Source organism: Lagenorhynchus albirostris, chromosome 2 (assembly GCF_949774975.1).
Source record: "Lagenorhynchus albirostris chromosome 2, mLagAlb1.1, whole genome shotgun sequence".
Taxonomy (NCBI): Eukaryota; Metazoa; Chordata; class Mammalia; order Artiodactyla; family Delphinidae; genus Lagenorhynchus; species Lagenorhynchus albirostris.
This window is the reverse complement of record NC_083096.1, coordinates 148208626-148226818: the sequence shown is the minus strand read 5'-3', so window position 1 is coordinate 148226818 and position 18193 is coordinate 148208626. Positions and strand designations below refer to the sequence as shown.

The following is an 18193-nucleotide window of genomic DNA, read 5'->3' as shown; positions in this document are numbered from 1 at the left end:
GTTTAAAATTAAGACATAGTGGTATAAGTCTATTGTGGAGTTATGAGTATAAACACCAGGAAAAAATAGCTGAACGTGGTTGCCTCTGGGGAGTGGGACTAGAGGTGGGAAAGAATAGGTTGCGGTAACTATCTTTTCATTATAAATCCTTCTGTAACCATGGGCTGGAATTACTTGGATTAAAAAACAAAATCAAGGGGCTTCCCTGGTGGCTCAGTGGTTGAGAGTCCGCCTGCCGATGCAGGGGACACGGGTTCGTGCCCCGGTCCGGGAAGGTCCCACATGCCGCGGAGAGGCTGGGCCCGTGAGCCATGGCCGCTGAGCCTGCGCGTCCGGAGGCTGTGCTCCGCAACGGGAGAAGCCACAACAGTGAGAGGCCCGCGTACCGCAAAAAAAAAGAAAAACAAAATCAAGCCAAAGCATAAAATGCTTTTTAGGGATCATCATTGCCCATAGAATAAAATCCCAGCACCTTAGAACCATCTTTTATAACCTTGTTACTCAAAGTGTGGTCCCTGGACCAGCAGCATGGCCATCAGCAGGGAGCTTGTTAGAAATGCAGAATCTCAGGCCCCACCCCAGAGTTACAGAATTGTAATCTGCATTTTAACGATTCCCAGATAATTCATGTATGCGCAGTCAAGTTTAAGAAGCATCAGTTTACAAGATCAAGCACGATGTAGCCCTCTTCGGCTTCAATACTGGTTGCTCCTTTAGTCTAAATTTAGTGGCTACACTGGATGTGTGTGTGTATCAGTGGCTAGCTAAATTCCAAGCACTGTTTTAGATCCAGCTCCTCTACTCCAGGAAGCCTTCCAAAACCCTCTGTAGTTCTGTTACCAATGTTCCTTAAAATCCCACTTCCCTAACTGAGGATGCTTAACGTCACTCAGCAAACATTCATTGGGCACCTGCTGAGTGCATGGCTGGACTAAGTGCCGGAATCAGGAGAAGGCGCTGAGCTCTTTCAGGTGCATATCCAGCATCGCCCAGCCTCACCCATTCCGGAGCCAGAGTCAGGAGAAGGCGCTGAGCTCTTTCAGGTGCACATCCAGCATCGCCCAGCCTCACCCATTCCGGAGCCAGAGGTGTGTGCGCAGCACTCGAATGTACACACACACACACACACACACACACACACACACACACACACACACATACACACCCTCTGCGCGGCTTTTCTGAGTGTTACGGCGCCCTCCTCCCGCCCCCACACAGCGCGGGCGGGGACCCACCGGTTCCGCTCTGCACTAGCTGCTGTGAAAGGAGGACCCCTGGGAGCGGGATCCCGGCGTCCGGTCGCCCAACCCTGTTCAGGCTTAGGCCCGCATGGAGGGGACTGCGGAGTCCCAGACGCCTGACCTGCGAGACGTGGAGGGCAAGGTGGGCAGGAAGACCCCTGAAGGGCTGCTCCGCGGGCTGCGAGGCGAGTGGGAGCCGGGAACCTCTGGCGCCCTGCTGCTCCCGGGGGCGCCTAGCACTGGCCACAGCCTGGGGGACAAGATCATGGCGCTGAGGATGGAGCTGGTGAGTGTGGGCTACACGGGCCAGGGGCACGGAGTCTCCAGCATGGGGCCGGAAGGGATGGACTCGCGTCCCCAGAGTTGGGCTGGAGAGGAGGGAGTTAATATTCCCCACCTAAGTCCTCAGGATTCCTATCAGATCAATCTTTAAGCCCTGGGGTCCATTAATTGCGTTCCCCAGGAAGGGTGAGTGGAGTATTGATGGGCCCTGAGCACTTGGGGTGGGAGGCTCAGGGTTTTTTCAGTTGTTTTTTTTTTTTTTTTTGCCAAATAATTGGGAGGGGAGAGGTGAGGATTGGGAAGCACTGAGAACCTAGCACAGCACAAATCTTCCCCCTCTCGCCTCACTTTGGGGCCACCTCTGCCCCCAGCCACCATTGTAGGGCAACCAGTTTTTTCTCCTCTTGCAAACTGGGCCCAGGGTTTGTTCCTCAGAGGCTCCAGTATCCACCACAACACTCAGCACAGAAGAGATTTGGGTGAAAACTGCCTGGGCTAGGGCCACTAAAAACATCCTCTTTCCCCAACGTTCCCCCACACCCACTTAAAATATTTGAAAGTTCCTAGAACCTTAGCAGACACAGAATAACAGCACCTGCCGTGTTGGTCCCATCACTGCAGACTCAGTCTCCTTCCTACCAACCCCCAAGTACACTGGATATTTGCATCTCATCTGCACTTCCTTGGGGAGAGGAGGAGAAAACAGGCACCCAACCCCTTCCCTGTTGCTGCTGGTCTAGATTCAGAGCCAAAAGGGCAGTTGGGGCCTCCCAGGCTCCCTAGGGCCCTGGTTCTGTTGAAGGGGGTGATTTACACCTGCCACCACTTTGTGGCCAATTCTAGGGAACTGAGGAATTGCCAGCCACTTTCTGGCACAGAACCAGGAGCCCACAGTGAGTGTGTCAGCTAACAGGTCTTCCTGGAGCCCCACTGTGCCCAGCTCTGTGCCAGGCTGAGGGGTGTGTGTGTGTGTGTGTGTGTGTGTGTGTGTGGAGGGGGTGCCTTTGGGAGGGAGGTCATGGGCGCTACCTGACAGCCTGAGAGGCTGGGAGGAGAGATTTGTGGGCAAAGCAATCAGGAAAGGCTCCCTGGGGGAAGGATTTGAATGCCATATGTGCACTTGGCCTTGAAGATCGGAAGCTATTGCCAAATTCTCCAGAGCAGGGCTGTAACTGTGCCCACCTAAGGGAGGGGTCTGGCTTTGCCTCACTGTACAAACTTTAGCTCAGGGCCCAGAAAGAGCTAACTTAGAATGTCTTGCTTTGGAAACTAACTTTCACCAAGTGCATGTGCCAGGTATCATGCTGAACATTTTACAAGATATTCTCTTAGTCCTCACAGAGACTTATTAGGTATGTGATATTTTATAGATGAAGAAACTGAGGCACAGAGAGGTTAAGTAACTGCCCAAGTCATACAGAAAGTAAAAAGCAGAGCCAGGCTTTGAACCCAGGTGATTTGCCTACACTTTACATCTTCACCGTTGAGACCTGCTTTGTGCCAGATGCATTGAATGCCTTTCATGTCACTGGAGTGAGAAAAGCAGTCATTATTTTCCCATTTCACAGAGCAAACATGCTTGCAGGTGTTAAGGGGCTTGCCTGAGCTCATACTGGGGGGAGCCGTGCCTAGTCTCTGGCTCTCTTTTCTCTCTTTGGTGCAGATTACCTGTTCATAAACTTTAAGGGGTACATTTTAATTTTGATTGGGTCTCTCTGCATTCCTGACCTAGCCTGGCTTGGGGCCCGAGGCTGCCCATGAAGAACTCAAGGGAGGGAGCCTTCTGGGGTCCAGCACAGGGAGAGGCTCCCTATGTGCCCCACGGACTCCTACTCCATTCCTTTCTCCCTCCTCAGCAGAGGTATCTTAGGTTTCTTTATGCACTCTGCCCTACACACTGGGTGGCACCCAGGGGGACAAGGGTGGGGCAGGGGGTTTCCCCTGGAGCCACTTGTGGCAGAACTAGTCCAAGCCCTCTAAGTACTGTCCTTCAACTGTCCCTCACTCAGCTTTCCTGCAGGGAGGGGTTAGTCCTGCCCTTGAGGCCAAGGTCATCACTGCCTCTAGGCCTCTCCCTCCCCTACTACTCCCTCCCCAAAAGTTGACTGAACCAGACAGACCCCGGGATTTGTGGGAAGGGGAAACAATGGCAACTTCCCCTACTTAATCCTCCCACCCAGAGAACTGTTGCTATGACAACCCACCCCCACAGAGCAGTTTGAGAAAAAGCTTTAGGCAAGGAGAGAGAAGGCATGGGTTCAAGTCCTGGCCCTGCTCCTGAATAATTTTGTGATCTTAAGCAGAGCCCTGACTCTCTTGGCCTCAGTTTTTCTACCTCCTGGGGGAGAGAGCGAGGGGAGAGAGGGGTAACAATAGTCTGGGAATCTCATTCTAAAACCAGGGAGCTAGGACTGAGATCTGTAGGCTTTTATCCCAGGGCTTCATTTAGATTGAGCCATGAGTGAGCCATACTTGTGATCTTAGGGCTGGTCAGAGGGTTCGGTGTGTACATGTTAAAGGGAAGAATGGGGAACCTGAATCCCCCTGGGAAGAGAATTGGGTTGGAGTGGCCTCTGAGGCTGCATCTCTCCTGAGCTGTTTATCCCCTTTCTGTTTCCAAAGAGATGGTGTGAAATGACTGTTTCTTTTTCTGGCAAGAAAGCCTTGCTTTCTTCTATTCTGGGCAGTGATGCTTTCACAGTCAGGGAATCCCACTGTCACAGGACTATAGAATCTGGTCCTCAGATTCATTTGCCGCCAACATGATAAAACCCAGCCCCCTGAACCCTGGGACCAGCAGAGGGACCAAGGATAGTATAGACAAGAGAATCATAGAACTGAATCTGACCTACCCAATCCTAGGCTAAGCACCATAAACGAACTGGGCAGGACCTGCTGCTCCAGGGAGCTCATAGTCTGGGTTAAGGAAGAGAGAGACAGACTAGCCACTCTGGCACAGGTGCTGTTGGAACTCAGGGAGGACTTCCTGGAAGAGTCTTCATTATAGAGTGGCATGGTCAGATTTGTGCTCTGGAAAGGCACAACTGAACTGGAGAAGACAAGCTGTTTCTTCTGGTTGGAATGACTCTCCATGGCTTTGTCTGGCTAAGTCCCACTTGACCTTCAAGTCTCAGCTCATGTCCTTTATTCTAGGAAGCATTTCCTTACTACTCTGTTTATGGTCCTCTAGGTACCCACAGCTCTCTGTGCAGCATTTGCATCCCCTGGCATTTTCTGCACTGAATTTTAAGTGCTTGTGTCATTGTCTTATCTTAACCCACTAGACTGTGAACTCTCTGAGGGCAAGAAATGGTCTTTTCTTGCTTTATCTACACAATGCCATGCCTATAAGAAACACTCAATAAATATTGTTCCATGACTGAATGGCTTAATTCCACCTTAAGGAAGTGTAGGGAAGACTTCCTAGAGGAGGTGGCATTTGAGTTGTGACTTGAATAAAGTCAGTGGGAATTCCAGTTCAAGATGGCACATTAAACACATGCATTTACCTCCATTCCCCCCTGAAACTCCACTAAAAGCCAGTAGAAAGATTATTTTTAAAGCTGTGAAGCCATTATGACAAGAACAGGAGAGAATATGACAGGAACAAAATTTTGGAAGCTGAAAGCAGAAGGAAGAGTAGTAACTAACTTAGTAGACTTGAAAAAAGCTGAATTCCAAGCCAGCAATGAGGAAAGTTGAAAAGCAACCCATTTTGCACCTCAAAGGTCTCAGGAGTTGGTCTCAGATATTTCTAGATCTGAGGGTGCAAATAGAGCTGAACACAAAAGGGTTGATGAATGTCTGTTTAAGAATCATACTCGGGGGCTTCCCTGGTGGTGCAGTGGTTGGGAATCCGCCTGCCAATGCAGGGGACATGGGTTCGAGCCCTGGTCCAGGAAGGTCCCACGTGCTGCAGAGCAACTAAGCCTGTGTGCCACAACTACTGAGCCTGTGCTCTAGGGCCCATGAGCCACAGCTACTGAGCCCGTGCGCCTAGAACCTGTGCTCCGCAACAAGAGAAGCCACCACAATGAGAAGCCCACACACCACAACGAAGAGTAGCCCCCACTCACTGCAACCCGAGAAAGCCCACGTGCAGCAACGAAGACCTAACGCAGCCAAAAATAAATAAATTTAAAAAAATACTGGTTTTCATTTATATTAGTGATATAAAATTGGGAAAAAAAAAAGAATCATACTCAGGGGACTTCCCTGGTGGCCCAGTGGTAAAGAATCCGCTTTACAATGCAGGGGACGTAGGTTCAATCCCTGCTCAGGGAACTAAGATCCCACATGCCGCGGGGCAACTGAGCCCGCGCACCACGACTACTGAGCTCGCGCACCTCAACGAGAAAGCCCACATGCTGCAAACTACAGAGCCCACGCACTCTGGAGCCCACGCACCACAACTAGAGAGAGAAAACCCATGTGCCACAACTAGAGAGAAGCTTGCACGCCACAACGAAGAGCCCGCATGCTGCAACTGAAGACCCGATGCAGCCAAAAATAAATTAAATAAACAAATAAAAAATCTTAAAAAAAAAGAAAATATTTTTTTTTAAAAAAAAGGGACTTCCCTGGTGGCAGAGTGGTTAAGAATCCACCTGCCAATGCAGGGGACACGGGTTTGATATCTGATCTGGGAAGATCCGACATGCCGCAGAGCAGCTAAGGCTGTGCGCCACAGCTACAGAACCTGCACTCTAGAGCCCGTGAGCCACAACTGCTGAAGCCTACATGCCTAGAGACCATGCTCTGCAACAAGAGGAGCCACCGCAATGAGAAGCCTGCACACTGCAACGAAGAGTAGCCCTGACTAGCCGCAACTGGAGAAAGCCTGCGTGCAGCAACGAAGACCCAACGCAGCCAAATATAAATAAATAAAATTTATTTTTTTTAAAAAAAGCATCATACTTGGGACTTATCTGGTGTTCCAGTGGTTAAGAATCCATCTCGGGGCTTCCCTGGTGGCGCAATGGTTGAGAATCTGCCTGCTAATGCAGGGGACACGGGTTCGAGCCCTGGTCTGGGAGGATCCCACATGCCGCGGAGCAACGAGGCCCGTGAGCCACAACTACTGAGCCTGCGCGTCTGGAGCCTGTGTTCTGCAACAAGAGAGGCTGCGATAGTGAGAGGCCCGCGCACCGCGATGAAGAGTGGCCCCCGCTTGCCAAAACTAGAGAAAGCCCTTGCACAGAAACGAAGACCCAACACAGCAAAAATAAATAAATTAATTAATAAACTCCTACCCCCAACATCTTAAAAAAAAAAAAAAAGAATCCATCTTGCAATGCAGAGGACGCCGGTTCAATCCCTGATCGGGGAACTAAGATCCCACATGCCGCGGGGCAACTAAGCCCGTGCACCACAACTAGAGAGCCTATGTGCTATGGAGCCTGCATGCCATAGCTAGAGAGAAACCCACACACTGCAATGAAGAGCCCGCGCCGCAAAGATCCTGGCGTGTCACATCTAACACCTGACGCAGCCAAAAACTAAATAAATAAAATACTAAAAAAAAAAAAATCATACTCTAAGAATCCCTCCCCAACTGGGCAACCAAGTGCCCAGAACTCCTTTATCATCGCAGAAAACTGGAAATGTAAGTTTTGGAAAGAATAGAACAGAAGGAAGGGAGGAAGGGGAAGGGAAGAAGACTGGAAGGCAGGAAGGAAGAGAGGGAGGGAGGGAAGGAGGGAAGGAAGGAGGAAAGAGGAAAGGAAGGGGGGAGAAAACAAAGCAGGAGAAGCATTTTTAGTAAGAAAAATTTTGTTTAATACATTTAGTTTGGTCATGGACTACATGGTTTCACTGTTAATAAATTTGTCCCCAGCACGAAATAATTGAAGATGATCTCTTTTATCCTGTGTCATTAATAGTCTGTGCAGTCTGTGGTACTTCAGTTATTTATGTCCACATCTCCTTACTGAAACTGTAAGCTTCTGTTAAGCAGGGAGAGTTTCTCCATTATCTTTGTAATTATTAGAAAATCCAGGTACCCAATAATCATTTGTTTAATTGAAGTCAACAAATATTCTTCCAAATGTTGTGATGTTCTTCCAAAAACACAAATAATTTCAGGTACAAAATTTTCTGTGCTTATGCCATAGTAGATAAGTTAACCATAGTAATATGTAAAGCCAAATAGCTACCATTTATTGATTAGTGAATACTTGTCAGGCAGTATGCTCTGCCTGTTAATGCTCCTTCTATTTCTGAAAATAAACCTTTAAATTAGATAGTATCCTCTTTTTACAATGAAGAAATGATGGTTTAAAGGGAAAAAATATTCCAATTTCATATGACTCATTAATGGCAAAACTGGAACTTGAATCCAGGTCTGTTTAATTCCAGTGCCTATATTTTTCTCAGTGTACAAAGTTGGTCTGATTTCTGGCTTATCACTGTAGGTGTGACTAAAGCAGTTATTTCCTGAATAATTCAATAAACATTTATCAAGTAATATATATTTAAAAAATAATAGAACCAAAGGTCTCCAGGTTGGGAGACACCAAGCAAAGTTTGAGAGCAAGAGGGATTAAATTAAAATATACTAAATGCTATGTAATACCCCTCCCAGCCTTTCCCTTACTTGGCTCCGAGAACATTGGCAGCTTTGCTTACATTATACTCTCTAGACGGGTATAATATAGTGAATGTGATGAACCCAAGAAAAACACACACACACACACACACACACACACACACACACACACACACGCAAGGTACTACCTACAGGCCTTACCCAATCAAACATCCTAGCAAAATAACCCTTAGTGAGGTTCAGAGCTGGCAAGCCTCAGGCACAGAGAGTTTCCATCAGCTTTTTAGAGACCACTCTGAAGTATAAGCAGCAGCTAAAGATTGTAAGACATCTGATGAAGCCCTTTAACTATATAGACCTATACAAACAGAAAAAAGCGACTTGAATAAAATGGAGATAATTCAGGGAGATAAGAACTTAAACAATCATTAATTATATCCTTAAAGAGATGAGATAATATTGCAGCCATGAACAAAAACAGGAAGTTATTTAAAAAACATTCAGAGAGGGCTTCCCTGGTGGCGCAGTGGTTGGGAGTCTGCCTGCCGATGCAGGGGACACGGGTTCGTGCCCCGGTCCGGGAGGATCCCACATGCTGCGGAGTGGCTGGGCCTGTGAGCCATGGCCGCTGAGCCTGTGCGTCCGGAGCCTGTGCTCCACAATGGGAGAGGCCACAACAGTGAGAGGCCTGTGTACCAGAAAAAAAAAAAAAATCAATAAGTAGTTATTTGGGAATTAGAAGGTAAGTACCAAAATAAACAGCTAAAAAAGCGATAGTAGCTGTCTTTGGAAAGTGGGATTTAGGACTAGGATGGGGGAACTGTTACTTTTCATAATAAATCTTTGAGAACTGTTTGCTTCTTTAATCTATGTGCATCTATAACTTTTATTAAAAGTAAAGGTAGGGAATTCCCTGGTGGCGCAATGGATAGGACTCTGCACTCCCAATGCAGGGGGCCCAGGTTCGATCCCTGGTCAGGGAGTTAGATCCCACATGCGTGGCGCAACTAAGAGTTTGCATGCCACAACTAAGGAGCCTGCATGCTGCAGCTAAGGAGCTGGCAAGCCGCAACTAAGGAGCCAGCGAGCCACAACTAAGGAGCCTGTGTGCTGCAACTAAGGAGCCAGCAAGCCACAACTAAGGAGCCCATGAGCCACAACTAAGGAGCCTGCCTGCTGCAACTAAGACCTGGTGCAACCAAATAAATAAATATTTTTTTTAAAAAAAGGTAAACCTAGGACTTCCCTGGCAGTCCAGTGGTTGACACTCTATGCTTCCACTACAGAGGCTGCAGGTTTGGTCTCTGGTCGGGGAGCTGGGATCCCACATGCTGCACAGTGTGGCCAAAAAAAAAAAGTAAAGCTAAATAAAATGAAATTTTAAAAGTTGTGTGTGGCAGGACCTGGGGTTCCCACAGAAATATCCTAGAGGTGAAGTTAGAGGGATGGGCAAGAGCTGTATTATGACAGGCTTTTGAAGACCTGCTGCTAAAGTGCTTAGATTTTATTCTCTAAGAGCAGTGCAAAGCCTGAAAATGTTCTTGAGCAAGGGAGCGACAAGTTCACACTTGTACTTGGGGAAGATAACTCAGTGCATCTGAGCTAGAAGGGACCCTAGAGATTACCCAGTAAGTCAAACTTACTCCCAGTGCAGACAAGGAGACTGGTGTATAGTAAAGGGAAGCCCCGAATTCCCAGCCAGTGAGATTCTGACTCTTTGAAGCTCTAGCCAACCCTTCCCTTCCACAGCAGCTGCTACCAACATCCTGAAGGAGGACCAGGTTAGTGCCTTCTTTACCCCCCCCAGCTCCTGCCTCATTTTGGCCCAGTCTACTTCCCAATTAACACTTGGCTGCCTATCAGGCTACTCTTTGAACAGGGGATTTTTTTTTTTTTTTTTTTTTGTGGTACGCGGGCCTCTCACTGTGTGGCCTCTCCCATTGCGGAGCACAGACAGGCTCTGGATGCGCAGGCTCAGCGGCCATGGCTCACGGGCCCAGCCACTCCGCGGCATGTGGGATCTTCCCGGACCGGGGCACGAACCCGTGTCCCCTGCATCGGCAGGTGGACTGTCAACCACTGCGCCACCAGTGGGAAGCCCCAGGCTACTCTTCGGATGACTGCTTCTAAGTCTTACTGGTGAATCTGGACTGGTTCAATAGTTAATACCCTAACTGTGAAGTTCAAATCTCAGTAGGATTGGATTTTAATACTTAACACTTATAGAGATTTTACTCTGTACCAGGCACAGTGCTCAGTGCCTAAAAAACATCACAAAATTCTCCCAGCCACCCTATGAGGTGAGTGACCTAACCCTATTTCACAAACAAGGAAACCCAGGCTCAAAGAAGGTAAGAAAGTTGCCCACAGTCATACAGCTAATCAGTTGTAGGGCTGAGATTTTAAACAGCAGTCTCTCTGCTTCTAAAGCCTACACTCCAAACCATTCTATTTCCATGCTTCTTGAAACTGAAGCATAGTTGTTTGGATCACAAGGTAGAGGCTTCTGGAAACATTGCGGAAACCCGTGGCCCAGAACCTGGAACTGATTCCTTCTCCCACTCCCCTAGGCTTACCTGCGAGCCATCGACGTGAAGATCCTACAGCAGCTGGTGACCTTGAACGAGGGCATTGAGGCAGTGCGCTGGCTGTTGGAGGAGCGGGGGACATTGACCAGCCACTGCAGCAGCCTCACCAGCAGCCAATATAGCCTGACAGGCGGGAGCCCAGGCCGTTCAAGGCGAGGCAGCTGGGACAGCCTGCCAGACACCAACTCCACTGACCGACTGGACAGTGTCTCCATTGGCAGCTTCCTGGACACAGTGGCCCCCAGCGAGCTGGATGAACAGGGCCCCCCCGGGGCTCCCCGTCCCGAGATGGACTGGGCAAAGGCTATAACCGGCAGGGAGAGGGCCAGGACTGAGGTGGACCTGACAGCCACCAGGCTAGGAAGCTTGAGGGCTGTGTGGAAGCCCCCAGGGGAGGGGCTCCAAGGTGGACCTCCTGAGCCACCAGAGGATGAGAGTACCAAGCTGGGCTTTGAGGCCCACTGGTACTGGGGCCAGTGCCAAGATGATGTGACCTTCCTGTAACAACTCTTCCACCCTTTTGTACTCCTATGGCTCTTTCATCGCTAGGCCCTGGTCTCCCTCAAATTTATTCTCCCTCAATCTGGGATTAGGAAGAGGCTGCATTGAAATCAGTTACCATGGAAACCTGGCCTCACCATCTCTCTGATCCCTGGGGAGGCTCTGCCTTTATCCTTCAATTATTGGGTCCCTAGAGCTATTTTCATGGATACATTGACTCTAGAGGCTTGACCTGTGGCTCCAGGTGTGATGGTATCTCTTCCCCTTTCCTCCCAACTAGGATTTGATGGTTTAGCATCCCAGCGAGATCACTTATGAAGAGATGGGGGTATAATTGCCTCACCCAACATCTAGCAGCCTTGGCTCCCCTCTTGGCCAAGATGGAGGATTGTGGAGGGTCATGGACATTCAAGGCCAACCCTCCATGGATTGGCCCTCCCAGAAGCCTTTGGGGTTGGTAGAGCCACCCCTTCCTGTCTGGTGAGTGATGTCATTTCCTGCCAGGATGGATTAGCCTTTCTGTACCAGTCTTTTAGTGATGATAGGTCAGTATAGGGGTGTCTGAGCCCCTGCTGCTAAGTGAGACCATATCATTTATTCTCCCTACCATTACTTCTTGTGAATGGGAACATGCCACCCTCCTCGCAGGAAGGTTTCTCAGTCAGATGTTTGTACTTCTTCTCAGAGAGGTTCTTAGTATTTAAACAGGGAGTTCTCATTTTATCCTAGGGATTCTCACTTCCTCTCTGACCACACGCCTGTCTGCTGCCAGCATTCCTATATCTGTGCTTTTAGGGAGGAAACTGGCAGGAGCCTCCACCTACAGCTCTCAAAAGTCTGCTTGGCCTGCCCTGCCACAGTCCCCTGTCTTACTCTGTCCCTGGGTTGCCCCCATTCTTGTATTCTGGCTCCAAATCTGTCCGCCAGGAGGTTCAGCCTTTGTGTCTCCACACCTTCTCGGTTTCCACTTTGGGCCTCAGACCTTTTATATGCAGATGAGTCCCTCAGCCTTCTCTCTCCAACGCTGATGGGAGCCAGAGGGAGGAGAAGCTTGGGGTGTACCAGAATCTCCAAAAGGGGGAGGTATCTTCTCAGATCTTGTGATTCCCCTGCCCCCATCCTGCCCCAGACCTTCCACCATTTGGTTACTAGGATGCCAGCCTGAGGCCAGGACACAAGGAATCCCCTTGTCTAGGTTACAATGGGGGGTGTGGCAGAGAAAGACAGAGGCTCTTTGGTCCTAGGGCCCACATCCTGGGAGGGGGGAGAATAGGAGGGAAAAGCTGCTTTCCTTCCTCCCTTAGAGCCAGCTTTAGACTCCCTGGACCTGCTGAGGGAGCAGGGCACTGGCTCTGGGCCTGGATCCCAGGGCCCTAGTGAATTACACCAAGGAGGGACTCAGGGAACCTGCCAACCTGGGGCTCAGGGAGGGGACAGGCCCAGAGAGAGGGTGGGGACAAAGGCTGTGGCTGATGTCAGAATATGAATTATTGGAGGTTAACCCTTTGAACCCCAGGTAACTGCCCCTATGTTGGTCCCTGTCTTTCCTGGGCCCTGAAACTAGATTATTGGAAGGCAAAAAGGAGAAAAAAGGATGTCAGGTGAGCCTTGCCTATTTGCTGTGCCCTCGTGAGTTGGAGGAGTCTTCCTCAAATCCTGGAATAACTCCTGCAATTTCTCTACTGTTCATTCTATGCTGAGGAAGGGACGGAAGCCAAGTTGATTATCTCCAGTTCCCCTAAACTCCTCAAGTCTGGTTCTGCAACCCCCCACCCCAATCCTTTTGGGGCAATACATTTCTTCCTCTCCTCTCAAAGTGATTGAAATCTCTAAAGAATATCTGTAAGTCTCTTCTTTGCTGCCCACCAGCCCTCTCCTTACCCCTCTAGGTCTTGGGGCTCCTGACCTCCCCTTAGGCTGGGAATTCAAATACCCTTTCCCAATACCCTGACTCTGTTGCCATTTTGTGGTGACTTATGGGTAACTACCTTTCCACTTGGAACTATTGTATTCCTTTTCAAAGCTTGCTTATTCATTTAATCTATAAACTTCTGAGCTGAAGAGGTTGTCCGCCCTCTTGTGACCATTATGCACCATTGCTGGAATAGCTGGGTGAAACCTTCAGGCTCAAATATAGCCTTAAAGAAGACCAGCCCTCTCATTGCACAGACAGGTTAGAGAGACAGGCCTACAGAAGGCAGAGACTTTACTAGTGTCACCCATGGTAAATCTGTGACAATGCTCAGGTTAAAGAACCCAGATCGCCCGCCTGCCTGCCTGTCCACCCACAATTCCATCACTTGGCCAGACTGTTTCCCCACCCCACCCTGTCACCACCCAAGCCCAAAGGATCTGAAAGCAATTTTCTCCCTGTTTTAATAGGTTCTTACCCCACCCTAGAGAGGCAGCTCGATATTTAGAGAAAGAGCCACAGGCTCTGAGGAAAGAGACCCTTGGACCAGGATTGGGTAAAGGGTGCATTAATATGGACCACAGATATAAGGAAGATCAATCTTGGACCAACTATTTTTCTGGGAAGGTAGGATGAGTAGGCCCAGACATCATGGGGGCAGAATTCAACATTCCAGACCTGGACGTGAGAAGCAGGGGATAGGGGTGGGAGATGAGAGAGAAAGAAATCCAGTTGGGTCCTGTGGAGATGGGGAGCTCCAAAGTCAGGGGATTACAGCTCAGTTGGACTGGCATCTGAGGGTATTGAGGGGTTGCAGAGGTGGGTGAGTGGGGCTGCCTGGGAACTCCAGGTAGCCTGGACATCCCGTCTCAATACCTTAGACTCCATTTCACTACTAGAGAGGCCCAGGAACCCTTGGCAAGCACACATTCTTGGTCCCTCCTACCTGCCTCTGGACTGACTGTTTAAGGCTTAGCTCTCCTGTTAGTTTAGACCTTTCCGGGTTATGAGGAGGACCTGTTTAGGAGCTCAAAGAAGAAAAGGGTGAAAAGGGAGAAAGATGCAGAGAGACAAAAGAGAATGGGATGAAAATGGAGGCTTGAAGATATGATCAGAGGGAGCATACTATCCTCCAAGTGGGCTGGGGACTTGTCAGGGCTCGGGGTAAAGGCAGAGATGACAGAGCTCCTGGCAGCTGCAGAAACAGTGCCTGGGAGTATAAGGGGTGGTGCTGGCTGGGATGAGTCCACCAAGGAGATGAGACCATGTGAACGGGCAAGTGTAAGAGCCTGCATTTAGGATGGGGTGGTGAACTTGTGCACTGGACTGACTGGAAGCTCAGTGGCAGCTTAGGTGAGAAATGCTTGGATCTTGCACTGGATGCAGGCTCACTCTGTGCATGGTGCCAGGCACATACTGGATGTTCAGTGATACCTGTTGAATGAATGGAGGAATGAATGTAAACCCACGAAAAGATGTGACTTATAATTTAAAAAGTGGTTAATTAGGTAGTAATAGGTAATTTAAAGTATTATTCCATTTAATTCTTAGCAACACTGTAAACAATGCATTATTAACAGATCATAAGTGAACTATGGTAGGAACCTACGTCAGTCTGACTGCAGGGGCTTCCAGGAAGTCTTTTCTGATTCCCCACTCCCCTCTCTCACAGACCTTACGCTTCTAGGAGAACAGGTTATGCTGCCCAGCAGCAGGGCCAGTGTACATATTTCCTATTGCTGCTGTGACAAACTTAACGGCTTAAAACAACACAAATGTGTTATCTTACAGTTCTGGAGGTCACAAGTCCGAAATCAATTTCATTGGGTTAAGTTAAAAGTTAAGGTGTTGGCAGGCCTCTTCTGGAGTCTCTTCTGGAGACTCTAGGGGGCAATCCATTTATTTGCCTTTTCTAGCTTCTGGAGGCCGTTTGCATTCCTTGGTTCATGGCCCCTTCCTCCATCTTCAAAGCTAGCAGCATAGTATTTCTCCTCTCTGACCTCTGCTTCCATTCTTACATCTTTCTCTAATTCTGTCTCCTCTTAGGAGGATTACTTTGTGATCAGATATCCTTGTGCTTACATTGGGCCCACTGGGGTAATCCAGGATCATCTCCCCATCTCAAGATCCCTAATTTAACCATATCTTCCAAGTCCTTTTTGCCATATAAGGTAAAATATTCTCAGATTCTGGGGATTAGGACTTGAACATCTTTGGAGGAAGGACCACTATTCAGCCTTCCACAAGCAGAGATGGAGGGTGGGCAGGAGGATGCGTCCACACCCAGAAGGAGCCTCTATGCTTTGTCTAGCCTCCTTTGGCCTGGAGTGAGAGGTGGTGCCAAGGGGAGCTAGCCAGGCCCAGGCCCCATGTCTGGAGAATGGCAAATGCCTCCTGCATCTTCACTGCCAAGGAGAGCTGAGAGTGAAGGTCAGACTTGGGAGAAGTTCTCAGTTTAGGGAATTTTCAGGACTGAGACGTCCCTGGTGAACATGGTGGAGGGTTCTAACAGGCTCTATCTTCAACACTGCCTCCTCTCCACGACTATTCTGTGCTCCCCCTCAAGGCAGAAGATAATTACCAGCTAACTAGCCTGGGCTCTCTCTAGAAAGGGTAGATTAGTTGTCTCTCTTTTAAATTATTATCTTTTTATTCCTTAATAGTTAAACCATTCTCCTCAGAGAGGGGTGAACTCTCATCATCTGTTGATACTAAGTCTCTTTTTGTTTGATCTTTTTTTAATCCCTGATCCCTATTGTCATTCCTCTCCCTGACCCAGGTATACACGTTAATGTGTTCAGTATGTGTTTGGATATATATGTATCTTTGAAACTATAAATAATTATGTACTTATGTGTTTTAATATATATAAATAGTAAGCCAGCCTTTATAATGAATTGCCCCATATTACAGTAATTTAACACAATAAAGATTTATTTTTCACTTACACAGGAGCACAGGTATTCTTGGTTGTACAGCTCTCCTTCACTGCCCATTTCAGGTGCCAGGCTTCTTCCATTTTCAGGTGGTGATAGGCTGATCCTGCATCATAAAGTTCCCTGTCAACTTTTCACCAAATTGTTTTACCATCCATTAATGACCATTTTATTAATTGGTTATTTCACTAGCAATTACAAAATGATGATTTCCTAATGCTATTATTTTTTCTTTTGTTAGTTCTAATTTTGTACAGAAAAACATTTCACATCCTCCAGGACCATCTGGTTACCCTGAAATAAAGTTCAGACCAGAATGGCAAGATAAATGCTTAAATCTCTTCCCTTATTTATCCCTTTCAAAGTAGTAAGTTGATGTCCTAGCAACTTGGTGTTTAATGATTTTGTTTTGTTTCACTTTCTCTTTAAATTATTGTTGTGGGGCTTCCCTGGTGGCGCAGTGGTTGACAGTCCGCCTGCTGATGCAGGGGACACGGGTTCGTGCCCCAGTCCGGGAAGATCCCACATGCCGCGGAGCAGCTGGGCCCGTGAACCATGGCCACTGAGCCTGCGCATCCGGAGCCTGTGCTCCGCAACGGGAGAGGCCACAACAGTGAGAGGCCCGCGTACGGAAAATAAATAAATAAATTATTGTTGTGAACTTATAGCTTTTATTTATTTAATGTCTTTTAATCATTTGTAGTTATTTTTGTTTTATATTATAAAAAATCTTGAGTGTAAACAATAGTAGAGAACATAGTATAATGAATTTTCATGCATCCATCACCCAGCTTCAGTAATTATCAACTCTGGCCAATCTTGGTTTATTTATTCCCTCAGCTACTCTCCCCCTAACCAAGATTATTTTGAAGCAAAACTAGATATGATTCCAGTTCATTTGTAATGTTTTAGTTTGTACCTCTAAAAGATAAGGAATTTTATTACCATTATGGCACCTAAAATTAGTAATTCCTCAATATAATAAAATATAACTATTCAATTTTCTGATAAATTTTTTTTAATTTAGTATCAGGATTATGCTGTCCTCTTAAAAGAATTTATAATTGTTTCCTCCTTCTTTGTCTTCTGAAAGCATCTGTGTAAGATTGGTAGCATTGTTCAGTATTTGATAGAATTCATCAGTGAAATAATACGGGCTTGTAGTTTTCCTTGTGGGGGAGGTTTTTGATAACAAATTCAATTTCTGTGATACATATAGAGCTATTCCAACTTTTAATTTCATTTTGAGTTAGTTTTGGTAAGTTGTGTTTTTCAAAGAATTTGTTTCAATTAAGTTGTTGAATTTATTGGCATGAATTTATTCATAATACTGCCTTACTATTCTTTTTTTTTTTTTGTACATGGATCATCAAAAAATATGGAACGCTTCACAAATTTGTGTGTCATCCTTGTGCAGGGGCCATGCTAATCTTCTCTGTATCGTTCCCATTTTAGTATATGTGCTGCCGAAGCGAGCACCTTGCTATTCTTTTAAAAAGTATTCATTGTAAAATAAAGCACAAGTGTAGAAAACACACAAAACAAATGTAAGGCTTAATGAATTATTCTAAGGCAAACACTCCTATAACCACTGCCATGTTAAGAACTAGAACCCACCCAGAAGTCCTGTCCATGTGCCCCATCCCAATTATAATCCCCTTCCTCTGCTGATAAGCAACCATTTCCTGATTACAGTATTCACTTCTTTGTATTTTATTTTATATCTTTATCATCCAAATGGACATCCTTAGATACTATAGTCTTGTCCACTTGAAAACATTTGATGTCTTTTTATTTTATTTTATTGGAGTGTAGTTGATTTACAATGTTGTGTTAGTTTCAGGTGTACAGCAAAGTGATTCACTTATACATATACATATATTTATTCTTTTTCAGATTCTCTTCTCATATAGCTGATCACAGAATACTGAGTAGAGTTCCCTGTGCTATACAGTGGGTCTTTGTTGGTTTTCTTAGACAACCAACATAGTATGTATATGTTAATCCCAAGCTCCTGATTTACCCCTCCCCCACACATCTCCCCTTTGGTAACCATGTTTGTTTTCGATAGCTGTAAGTCTGTTTCTGTTTTATAAATAGGTTCACTTGTGTCATTTTTTTAAAAATTAGATTCTAAACGAGTGATATCATATGATATTTGTCTTTCTCTGTCTGACTTACTTCAC

General features: G+C 47.0%; 1 protein-coding gene and 1 non-coding gene across 2 annotated transcripts; one reads left to right on the top strand and one right to left on the bottom strand.

Annotated features, from left to right (window-relative positions):
- Positions 1-1284: 1284 nt before the first annotated feature.
- Positions 1285-16018, top strand: LURAP1 (leucine rich adaptor protein 1). Its single transcript, XM_060140160.1, has 2 exons — positions 1285-1527; positions 10641-16018. The coding sequence occupies exons 1-2, from the start codon at positions 1330-1332 to the stop codon at positions 11160-11162; spliced, it is 720 nt and encodes a 239-aa protein (XP_059996143.1). The 5' UTR covers positions 1285-1329; the 3' UTR covers positions 11163-16018.
- A 1361-nt stretch (positions 16019-17379) lies between these two features.
- On the bottom strand, positions 17380-17486 carry LOC132516645 (U6 spliceosomal RNA). Its single transcript, XR_009539452.1, has one exon. It is a non-coding gene; the product is annotated as a U6 spliceosomal RNA (small nuclear RNA).
- Positions 17487-18193: the final 707 nt, after the last annotated feature.